At 41.7% G+C, this 12,178-nt stretch overlaps 2 protein-coding genes across 5 annotated transcripts in view; one reads left to right on the forward strand and one right to left on the reverse strand.

The window, feature by feature from the left end:
• LOC126408262 (histone H4) overlaps positions 1-12,178 on the reverse strand; it is a 583,921-nt gene that overhangs the window by 175,961 nt on the left and 395,782 nt on the right. The gene's annotated exons all lie outside the window — the stretch shown is intronic.
• LOC126408223 (cytochrome P450 2F2-like) overlaps positions 1-12,178 on the forward strand; it is a 33,687-nt gene that overhangs the window by 13,542 nt on the left and 7,967 nt on the right. For 2 of the 4 annotated variants that reach the window (XM_050073668.1, XM_050073667.1), the window contains exons 2-6: positions 2,860-2,962; positions 4,013-4,190; positions 9,096-9,258; positions 11,023-11,175; positions 11,414-11,574. In XM_050073668.1, coding sequence (XP_049929625.1) covers positions 2,860-2,962; positions 4,013-4,190; positions 9,096-9,258; positions 11,023-11,175; positions 11,414-11,574 — 758 coding nt within the window. Of the gene's footprint in view, positions 1-2,027; positions 2,152-2,859; positions 2,963-4,012; positions 4,191-8,958; positions 9,259-11,022; positions 11,176-11,413; positions 11,575-12,178 lie in introns of those variants that run through there. The other 2 variants (XM_050073669.1, XM_050073670.1) reach the window with 2 other exon arrangements.

Below are 12,178 nucleotides of genomic sequence, written 5' to 3' on the forward strand. Positions count from 1 at the left end.
AATTATAAGGCTACGAAAACCAAACAAATTTTATTTTATAGCGATTATACACTTATATAAACATATTAATGGGTAGAATATTCAGATTCAGATTCAGATTGACAATAAACCATGCCAAATATTACACACTGGCCCTTTAAATGTGATAAATTATATAGTAAAAACGTGAAAAGTTTCATGTTATAACAATATAGTTTCATCATGTCATCCATGTTTTGGGCATGTTGATGCCTGTTCTTTGCAAATAGCCTGACAATATAAATTATCACGTTTAAACGTGAAAATATGTTGTTATAATGTGAAAAGCATCTTGTTAGAACAATAAACTTTTCACGTTATAACGTAATACTGACATTATTTTTTTCCTGGTGTGGCAGCAATACGCTTCTGTACTTTACTGTTAAGTGTTTTATTTGTTCCTTTATTTTGACTGAAACTCTTTTCCCCTCTTTAATTCCTCTTTTTTTTACTCAGTTCCATAACCATTTACTTTAATATCATGGACTTGCCTTAATGTTGTAATCATAAATTGTTCAATAAAGTTTAAAAAAAAAAAAAAAAAAAAACTTGTAGCACAAGACATTATGCTAGGAGTCAAGCTAACGTTCAGACTGGGGAACTGAGCGGAGCAGAGTTACATTCCACAACATTAGGCTGTTATTGTCTTAGATAATAATCTATTTACAGTTTTATTAATGCAGTTGAACTCGACAGGTTGCGGCTACGCGTGGTTACTGTATTTATCCAGGTCGTTAGCAACATGCTACGCTCACCAGGAGGAGGACGGCAGGCATAGTTGTGCTCCTGCACTGCCACAGGATCACACTCCATTTCATTCCCTGCTGTTTCCTCCATATCACTACCACTTCTTGTGTACATTTTAGTGTGGTTCGGGTTACTTTCTCTCCAGTTGTTCCAGTGAAATCTTGAAGGTACAGCCTGAGGTTTCTAGCCTGGTTCCAGACCATAGACCCCGCCCACTCAACTGAGTAGGCTTGTCTCACTGGTCTGGCATACTTCAATGAATTTGCGATTTATCTCGTCCAAACGATGGACGGACCAATGAACGCCGGGAGTCTAGCGATTAGCCAATCAGCGCCACGCTGATGTCAAGCTGTACGTCGGTGGGTAACTGGTGAGGATAGCAACAATGGCGACCGCTACAGATCCTACAGACCACATTAACGATGCTATCGAGGTATTTCGCCACTACTCGCGTTAATGGAGGACCAAATTAAGGAAGCTGCTAAACTGGATTTAACGGCGATGCAGCTGGGCGTGCACGACGACGGAGACATTTTAAACGGGCAATGCTCGCTTGTTTTCGGCACCCCCGAGGCATGGATACTAATGACGTCAGATTCTGGGTGAGTCGTTGATCTCTACTGATTGGTTAGGGAAAAATCAAATTCCCTCCCCCTTGTAAATCGCCTTCAATGGAAGCCATGTCAGACTGAAGGTTCTGGGAGCTTCAGTCTGACACTCAGGCTATGAGGTTTCAGGAACTTCCGACCAGACTCTGTGTGGGCCAAGACTTCTTCCTCCTTGAAGTGCAGGGCACACACAAAAGTGCTGCCTCTCTTCACAGTAAACCCCACTCCCTCCTCTCTTCTTATAGATAAAATCCATCTCCTTCTTAAATCGTCGTCGGTTGGAAAGGCATGAAAGGACAAATACGGCTGTTTCTTCTTTGAATTGGAACAATAAGGAACGCTACACGCCTGACTACTTCTCGACTCCGCCATTATTTCTACTCAAAAATTCAAGCTGGCGCGAATAACCGGATGTGTGTTTCCCCTACATCCGGTTTCCGCTCGCGATGATGTGAGGCAGGTCTGTAATAGTTTGATATCTAATCAGTCACATTCAACTGTTTGGCGAGTGAATTGAATCTCCGTTTACAGCTGTAGTTCTGTCTTAAACCTGGGAGGCAGTAATGAGCCAGAGCCTGTCTAGTCTGCCTTAAAGCTACAAAGTGCTCATTTTACTAGTCTGATGCTGGTTGCACAAAATGTAACCAGCTGGTCTGTTATGTGTAGTTATGGCTCAACACTGAGCAACAACATGGAGCAGATACCTGCTGCCTTCAGATGGCTGTAAAGAGTCTCCAGTTTAAAAGAGAAGCCTTCAGCATTGTCATGACAGAAAGAGGTTTGTTATGCCAAGCTGGCATTATTGCCATAACCACTGGTTAAAAAAGCATGTTGTAAAATAAAGTAATTGTTGCTGTCACAGCAATTTACTTAACTTAAGGATGTTTCAAAATTTTAAGTCTGCTCATGGTGATTAATCAGCATTGTTTATGTATTTATTTATTTATTTATTTATTTATTTATTTATGATGTCTCAAGGTTGGCAAGTATGCTGAGCAAGGATTCAAGGCTTTATTGTCATTATACAATACAAGATTGCACAATGTAGTATATTCCTCCACACTACTCACAGAGAAAATGTCTGAAAAGATTTAGAATATGTAAATTCTAATAGAGCATAAATAATAAAATAGTTAATAAAATATGCCAAACTATATAAAAGTAGCACTATAAGAACAAATAAAACAGAAAACTAAATTATATTTACAAATAATACAGTTACACTGATAAGATGGGGAATACATAGTGATGTCTTGAGAGGTTGGAGGCTTTTCTCTTAAAGCTGTGGAGGTGTTGATGCAGAAATTGACAAACAAAATGAAAACAAAACAAAAACAGGGATTTAAATAGAATCAAATCTAAATCACTGTCTTCTAATAGTGTAACTAAAGCTCTGTTCTTCTCTGTACAGCTCAATCATGTCTCCTCCCCACATGCACTCTGTCCCCCACCCTTTGAGCTCCCTCACAAAGTGTATCCGTTTCAGCTTTGCAGCAGCCATTGTCCAGACTGCCCTGCTTGCTTGCTTACTGTGGGTCTTGTGGAGCCTATCCCACAGTTACAAACCAACGTCGACAAGCAACACAAAGGTAACATTTATCCTTAAACGGAAGGCTTTAAAACTGTATTTTTTGGTTGTACAAGAAAAGAATTCAAGGATGACGAGTAACTGGTTTGTCTGGCAAATGTATGTCCTGCTGACTTCACCTCCATTAAAATGCAGTGCACAGCTGCTGCCACCTAAGGTTTTTCTATGGAACTGTACAGTGTTTGTCCCTCAGGCAGCCAGTGAGACTCTAAAGTGGTGCTAGTGATGAACAGACAGTAGCTATGAGAATTAGTAACTCTGAAAAGGCACGATGCCTCAGCTTTACAGAAACTACTGACTATAACTGTACACACTGAAATGTTAAACAATTGTGAAAGAAGCTGTCTCTCAATCACTCATCGCTTCAGCTAATAGACCTTTTTCACAGCAGACATTTTGAGATGTCAGTAAGAAAAGCACAGGTGTAGGCTAATCAACAACATGACTGCATTCCACTTAGGGGAGGGCCTGGTTGTGCATGCTGGCTTACTTGAATAGCTCATAGGGACACTAAATGGAACTGAGCCATCGTTCACGTTATCAGTTTCACCTTTGCTTCCCTATGACAAGTGAAAATGTCTGCTGTGATTGGTCCATTGTTTCAGCTGTATCGCTGTTGGTAATGTTAGTTTAATTTGTAAGAAAACATATTTCTTAAGCTCTTTATATGTTTTGTATGCACAAATTAATTTGTGAAGTAACTAGTTACTAAGGCTGACAAATAATTATAGTGGAGTAAAATGTACAACTTTTCACTCATAAATGTAGTGGAGAAGAAGAAGAAAGGGGCATGAAAAGAAAAGACTCAAGTAAAGTATAAGAACCTCAATTTTGTATTTAAGTAAAGTACTTGAGTAAATGAAGGCAACGTTGTTATATTCCATCACTGGCTGTAACTCATTAGCTTTCTTCCACTCTGCCAACAAGCCATGACATTAGCAAAATTAATTTTAAACTGATAATGTGAACGATTCAAGCCAGAGTCCATCAGAGATTGTGTTTGTGTTTGATGTTCTCATTCACCAACTGGTCAATCATCTCGTCTCTTCAGTCCAGTTCGGTCCACCATGTTTGCTTCAATCATCCTGCTATGGCTCTGCATTGGCTTCCTCATCCTTCAACTCAAACCCCGGAGGCCCAAAAACTTTCCACCAGGACCCCCTATCCTGCCCATACTGGGGAACATTTTGCACATGAGCCTGGAGAACCCCCTGGAGGACTTTGAGAGAGTAAGAAAAACACTGAAATGAATAATGCTGCTCCTACAATGCCCTTAATTTTCGTCATTGATGTAACTATTGTTAATAGTACTTATAATGTGTCTATAATGGCTCAGTACTCACACAGCACTCACCTGGCTGCTTTTTTTGATAGTTATTAGGTTAAAGAGTTGCTCCACTGCACTTTCAGACTATGAATCCAAAAAAGTGTAAACCAAAAACACACATAAAAGCCATTAAAATCTTTGCCATGTATAACATGCTTCAAAGGGTCAAGGTTGCTCTCATCAGACCGCTACTTGTTTCATGTGATTACACAACATTGTTGCTGTTTGTACTGAGTGGACTCTGTGCATATGGACTATAGCCAACCAGTGATACAGGTCATAAACATTGGGTGCTGTCAATCTATAGACACAATACATACTTTTAAGTAAATTTTTTGGGGAGATTTTGGGATCTCCACTGCTGAGATTTCAGTACGATGTAGGCGAAAGGGGTTTGTTTGTGGTGCTTAGTCAATGGAAAAAAAAGCCTCCCTTTAAAGAGGCAATGTCCTGGTACAAAGAATTAGAATTAGAATTATGACTTTTTCAAAGAATTTCCCCTTTAAGTTAAAGGTAGGGTCTGGAGGATTTTCCAGTTGCTGTTTGTAAACACACATTCAAATTCTGCCCCTCCTATCAGGCTCAACTCTCCCGGGTGTACGGAGCCCGGAGGTACAGAAGAAGGCTTCACAGAAGAGGTTCAGGCAAGGCTCGCGCTGGTGCACGTTCGGACACGCTCGGGCACGCTCGGGCACGGCACCTGCGCTCTCTCATTGGCTGGGGAAATCTCCGCCCAGAAGCGGTCCAAGCTCACAAAAACATCAAAATACAGTTAAAGGGCAGGAGCTCTGCAAACAGAGTCACCACCACACATGAGTAGAAGCCCATAGGTGATGATTAAGCAGGATTTCATTTGTATATGTCTATATTTTGTTTTGTTTGAAAATCCTCCAGATCCTACCTTTAAGTCTAGGACCTGTTAAAGGTAATACTTATTCACAGAGCACCTTAGCCCATAAGAGAGCTCCTGTTAGGAGCAGGGAGGAGAACTTTTAAGGTGCATAAGCGCTTCTTAAGCGGAAGAGAAATTGGTGGAAACATGAAGAGGTCAGAGAAATACTCTCTCTACTGGATGACAGTGAGTTAATGAAGCACCATAGATTAGATGGTGCAGGGATAAAATTTATGGTCAGTCTCATTAGAGAGTTGCTCACATCTACAACAATACAACAACAATGATACAACGGCAGAACAAAAGTGATGACAACACTAAGATATTTGGAAAACTGGAAAATGCAACAGTGCAGCAGTGATGACTTTGGTCTTTCTCAACCTTCCATCAGCAGAGTGATCACACTAACAATGACAACACTTTCACAGTCTCATATTGTGATGCAGTTCATTTAATTTCCAATACCTGTCCACACCATGCTGGCTCACAAAAGGGCAACCAGTCACGTGTCATTCCTAGCATTGGGGTTGACCACACATGCTCACTAAGATAAATGTTTCTGTCCCTTCCTTGCTCAGAATTGCTCTAAGAACTTTCCTAAATCACTCCTTAGCTAGCACTCCTTACAAAAATATTTTAGGCTAAGCTTAAAAGCTTTAGGAGCTCTCTGAGAGTATAATGTTAGTGAATACAGCCCCTGGAGAAAAATGTAGAGATCTTGCCATTTCAAGAAATTGTGGAATCATTTCTGGAAAAAGACATTGCTATAGATGATTTACATTCTTTAATCCTTTAAGCACTACAAACAAAATTCCACCCCGAAAGTCCAGGGGCTGTATTCACAAACATTCTTAGAAAACTCTCAGAGAGCTCCTAACTTAGCCTAAAATTCCTTTAGTAAGGAGTCCTAGCTTAGCAGTGAGTGAAGGAGGAAATCTCTCAGAGCAACTCTGAGCAGGGATGGGTCAGAAACTTTTACCTTAGTGAAGAGGTGTGGTTGACCCTGTTGCTAGGTATGACCAGGGGTGGACTGGGACCAAAAAACAGCCCTGTACTTTGACTCGGCCCAGCCCACAACAACCGGTGCGCGGAAACTCATCAGCCCCAGACACGGGTGTCAAAATAGGCCTACTTAAATCTTGACACATGATGGCAAACATTTCTGTTAACTTTCGACATTTAGAGGCTTCACTCTCTAATTGCCTTTGTTTTTTTCCCTCACCTTCTCAGCCCCACCCTTTTCTTTCCGTTTTTTTGGATTAATACCAGTATCCATATTGTTCTCTTTCACGCTACCTCTCCCATCTGCACCTGCTGCACACGGCTGCTCGATTTGCGTGACGTATGCGCTTCCTTCTTCTTCAATTTGATTGGCGGCCGGCCGGCTCATAGATATCTATAGGCTGGCTGGCATCCAATTTAAAGTCTGCCACCTAGCGGACTGGATGTGGAACAGTAGATTATCAGGGAGGAAAAAAAAAAAAAACGGTGATGACTGCGTGGCGGCCGCCGGCCGTCCTGGAGTACCGGCCGTTCTGTGATTCTCCAGAACCTCCAGATGGCCAGTCCGCCCCTGGTTATGAGGTTATGACGCATTCTTTTAACAGATATGATTGTTTGTTACAGGCGCGCCCTTTTGTGAGCCTGCACGATGTGGACACCCAGTGGAAATTAAATGAACTGCTGACTGTGAACGTGTTTTCATTAATAGTGTGATCACTCTGCTGATGGAAGGTTAGACAGACCCAAGTCATCACTGCTGCACTGTTGCATTTTCCAGTTTTCTAAATATCTTAGTATTGTGATCATTATATTACTCACATTATAGTTTCAGGTGGGAAATGTGTGTGTGTCCCTAATGACATCGACAACAGATATTATCACTGCATGATCTAATGTGTAGTATTTCATTTACTCACTGACATCCAGCGTTTGGAGAATATTTCTCTGAACTTTTTGTCTATCTTTATTGTCTGTGCATTTACCGTAAAGGTCGCAATACGGGCGTAATTAAAATTTAGGAGCAGCTGACTTAACCAAGCCAAAATGAGCGTCAGCTGGCTTGACCGCAGTAACTCATTTGACGTATCGGAGGATAACAGCCAGCCGGATTTTTCCATACACTTGAAGTACATGGAACCCACGTCCAAAATCATTTTTGAAAATGTAATAAAACTCCGCTAATGCATTTCAAAATCGTCAGAACGGCTAGTCCGTCGTAATCCAAGTGCATCCAAGCTGGCTTGACTGCAGTAACGAGTTTTGTGAATTAAAAAACTACACTGGACTTCTTGTCGGCATGGATGAGTAAGTACTGTCTGTATTTTCATTCTAAAGTAGTCATTTCCTTTAAGGTCTAAGATGCTCTGTGAATAACCTTTATCTATACGAGGACCTTGGGCTCTAGTTGGGCAGACCGGGCGAGGTGGGAGCGCAGCGCACCTGCGCTTCGCCAACTGGGTGTGGCCAGGCGGATTTTGCAAGGTTGGCACACCGTGCGCCTGGCGCAGCTATTCCTCTTTCCCACCTCCGTCCCTCCTACCTGCGCAAGTCGGAAAGAGAGAGGAGAGAAGGCGTGGAGTGGGTTTTACACACATCACACCAATCAAATGAGCCCCTCTCCTCGCCATTAAATGCGCCGCGCGAAGGCGTAATGAGAGTTTACTCAATTCGCCATGGCAGAAGAGAGCAGCAGCGTCAGACGGCCAAACTTCTCCCAGGAGGAAACTGATGTTTTGGTCCGGGAGGTCCAAGCTCGCAGTGTCCGAATATACGGAACTGCGAGCAGACCTCCACGGGCTGATGATGCAAAGGTAGCCTGGGAGGAGGTCACCACAATTGTAAATCAATGTTGCGTTTCTCTCGTGCGCGCGCGCTCTCTCTTTCTCTCTCGCAGTCTCACTCTGTTTCTTTTCTTTTGACTTTTCTAAGATGACAGATGCTGAATATATACTCCCTATCTGATGCTGTGGCTGTTTGTGGTTGGCTGAGAGGGATGTGAACTCATTAGTTTGCAGCTGTGTTAATCAAATCAGGTTGGGTTTCCATTACGCGTGCCAAACGTGCCAAACGGTGCCAATCCCCTTTGATCTGACATCAGATGTGACGGGACAGTCGATATAGAGATACATTTATGTGCTGATTGCAGATAGTTGCATTGAATAGTGTTTTTTTGGGTATTTATTGCATCGTTAATGTGCCTGATATTCTGGAAACCTGCCTGTGAGGTTTTGGTGACGTGTGCGCACTGTCCGCCGGTCAGCCAAACTTCGGCTTACACCGGCTGCGCTCCGCCTGCGCTGACAGTAGACTTGGTTTCAGCTGGCGAGCTTTTAGCGCACCTTCGGCGAAGCCTTTTGGCACGAAACTGTCACTGCGCCAAGCTGGATCTGTCGACACCTCCCCAGGGCGCCACCCTGCGCCACCCTGCGGTGCGCTGGGAAACTAGAGCCCCTAGTCTTAAATTAAAAGGGACATTCCAAGAAAACATCACAATTCTGAGAATTTTCATAATATTTTGTCACTAGGAGCAACACTTTGTAATATGAAGCTTTGTGAATACAGCCCAGGTGCTATAGATTCAAACATCCATTTTTAGTGTGTGCAGTGAAATGACTTAATTTACACTAAGCAACTAACTTGCACGCTTCGTAGTTACCAAAAATTGTTTTTTTTATTTGTTGCTTGCTTTACCTGATGTAAAGTGCTTCTTAATGTTTTTATTATGTTGTATTACTCTTTCTAAATATTTCTGTTTCTTAATTGGTTTTTCTTACAGATGAGACCATTAAGACTGAACTAAGAGGGCAGATAGGTTTTATAATTTAAGTGAATTGCACCTGTAAAAAGTAATATTCATTTTAAGTCATATGATATGTATTTCAAACACTGACATGTTATTTTGTTCTCTACTAGCTGAGGAAGTCTTATGGAAATATTTACAGTCTGTACCTGGGTCCAAGACCAGCTGTAATCATCCACGGGATGAAGGCCATGAAGGAGGCTTTAGTGACCAAGGGCATTGATTTTGCTGGAAGACCCCAAGACCTGTTTGTCAATGACACTACCGATAGGAAAGGTAAAAGAGACATGAGGTTTCACAGGGCAGAGAATGAATTATCAAACTTAGCTAATTAAAAAAAAAAAAAAAGCAATCAGACATACAAAGTACATACAGTAATATGTCAATAACGTATCTCTTCCTATTCATGTACCGTCCGTTTACAAGCATTGAAATACTATATGTGAAAGTATACCGACCTCCTTCACGGTAATCTACCCACCTATGTAGTACACCCACCTCATCCACTACCACTACACAACTGCAAAGCGTCAGTATATGATGATCTGGGAATGAGAACGGGTTGGTATGTACGGATGGGACAGCTACCAGTATAATGTATAAATAGTTTATTTTGGATGGTAACACATTACATGACATTGTGAATGTAATAATAAATTACTTATTACGCTACTTTTGCGTTACTTTTGCCAAATTACCTCAGAGGAATGAATGAGCATTTTAAATGGGTGAAGGTCATGTTGTTTCACAGCAGGTAATCAAAGCACAGAAGCTCCAGGTCTGACCCATTCATGCATTCACATACAGTGGTTACCACTTTGTATTAAAATGCCATGAAATAAACAAATAGCCTTGGACACAGGGAGGGTCAGGTAGAGGATCAAAGTCTGGGATTGTGAGACATAGATGAATAATCGTGGGCCTATGATATATAACACAATAAACAATTGCTGAGGTTGAATTAATACACCGGAGCTAGAAGACCCACCTGCCAGTTCCCGGTGTGATGGTCAGCTACAACAACACCAGTTAGAGAGTTATGCATAAGAACAGGACTGTGTGCTGGTGATGCCTGCAGTTGTAAGGGATGTGAATGGAAACATACACAAAATATACCCAGATGTGCCGATCACCAGGACAAGGAAAAAACAAACAAGAGGCCAGCTCCTTATTTCCACTACTGTCTAGTGGCTTTGAGACGCAAAAGCAGAACAGGATATTTGGTTGACGTTGCAGGTAAATTAAGAAACACACTGAACATGATAATGTACAGTGTGGTGAGCCAGATGTACCGATCACAGGCACCCTTCTGTGATGTTGTCTGTCATGACATGACAAGACACAATAACCTTCCAGGATTATTTTTTCTGTTGGCGCACTGGCGGAAGTGGGGCAGTCAGGATCAGTGTGAATACAGGAAATATGAAGACAATAAAGAATTTATTTCGGATGTTAACACATTACATGACATGGTAAATGTTCAAATAAACACAATAATATCATTACCCAAAATTATGTTGGTAACATGTTATATTACTTTGTTACTGCTTCAATTAATATAGTATCATATAATGTTACTTTTGTGACGCAGTACCTCCCACACTGGTCTTTGTAGAAGGTATCTCTTCACCATTCAAAGAAAAAAAACTGTGCACTGAATGGTGTAGTTCTCTCTTTTGATATTGTGTGAAGATCACTGATTATCAAGAATAGTGTATTGTTTGATAAATTTGGCCAAAATAAAGTGTTTTTAGGTCAATTTTGTTAGTTTATCACAAAACACATTACAGACTAATAACACCACATAAATCAAAAGACGGGAAAACAAGCATTATGTAACGTGTATAGGTTTGTACATTACACTATTCCGTTTTTTAAAGAAAATACATTATAAAGTACTTTGGAGAGTAAGAAAGTACTAGAAAGTAGATGAGCTCTGGAAGAGAAAAGCAATGATCACATTGGACAGTGAGAAAAGTTTACATTAGATGACCTGTAAGATCACACTGTATGCTCTTTGTGTCACTATACGTGTTGTAGGAGTGATTCTGGCAGATTATGGCCCAAGTTGGAGGGACCATCGCCGCTTTGCTCTGATGACCTTGAGGAACTTTGGTCTGGGGAAGAATTCCATGGAGGAAAGGATTCATGGAGAGATAAAATACATCATTGATACACTGGAGAAGAGCATTGGTATGTCATCTGTGGGTCCACACAATCATCACATGAATGGCAGTTAAGTTTTATCAGTGACACTGACATCTGAGCATCACAAATACTCTGTTATTTTATAATATGACAAGTTGGATTTCAATCATACAGTTCCATTAATGTCAGGTAGAGTTTTGTATTATGCTGGTGTTAGTTTTTGTTCTTTTGTACTGTTCTACAATATGGTGGTGTGGGTTAGTCAACAGTATTTCTTTTACAGGCAAATCCATGAGTCCCCAAGTCATGTTTCATAATGCAGCGTCCAACATTATCTGCCAGGTTCTGTTTGGTACACGCTACGAGTATGATGACAAATTCATCAAAGTGATTGTTCAGTGCTTTACTGAGAATGCCAAGTTGGCCAATGGACCGTGGGCTATGGTGAGTCAAACATGTTTCTGCCTTAAAACCTGGCTCAGAAATATCAACAAAACTAAATGTCCTATTATGCAATCTACTGCATGGTCTAAAGTGCATGATACAAGTGCATTTAGGGCATGTCCACTTTGGGCCCTATTTAGATGGTCTAAAACGCGAAGCGCCAGGCGTGTGGCGCATGGGCGTGTCCCAGTCACTTGCTAGTTAGACAGCGCGTTTTTAGACTGTGCGCCATGGTTAAGAGTCTAAAAGGGTTGGACTTACTCTGTGAATTAGCATGGGCGTATCATTCAATAACCCAATCAGAGTGTCACCTCTCATTCCCTTTAAAAGAGGCACGATTGGAGCGCATGGCGGAGAGCTAGTTAGATGGCGGGCCTACCAACTGGAAAGAGTGAGCATTTTACAGCTGAGGAGACGGATCTCCTCGTGCGGGAGGTGAAGGCCCGTCAGAACCAGATTTACGGGGACAGCAGACAGGAGCCTATCCGAGCTGACATTGGATGAGAGGCAGGGTACACCCTGGACAGGTCGCCAGACTATCGCAGGGCTGACACATAGAGACAGACAACCATTCACGCTCACATTCACACCTACGGACAATTTA

The sequence above is a fragment of the Epinephelus moara genome, chromosome 20 (genome assembly GCF_006386435.1).
Source record: "Epinephelus moara isolate mb chromosome 20, YSFRI_EMoa_1.0, whole genome shotgun sequence".
NCBI lineage: Eukaryota > Metazoa > Chordata > Actinopteri > Perciformes > Serranidae > Epinephelus > Epinephelus moara.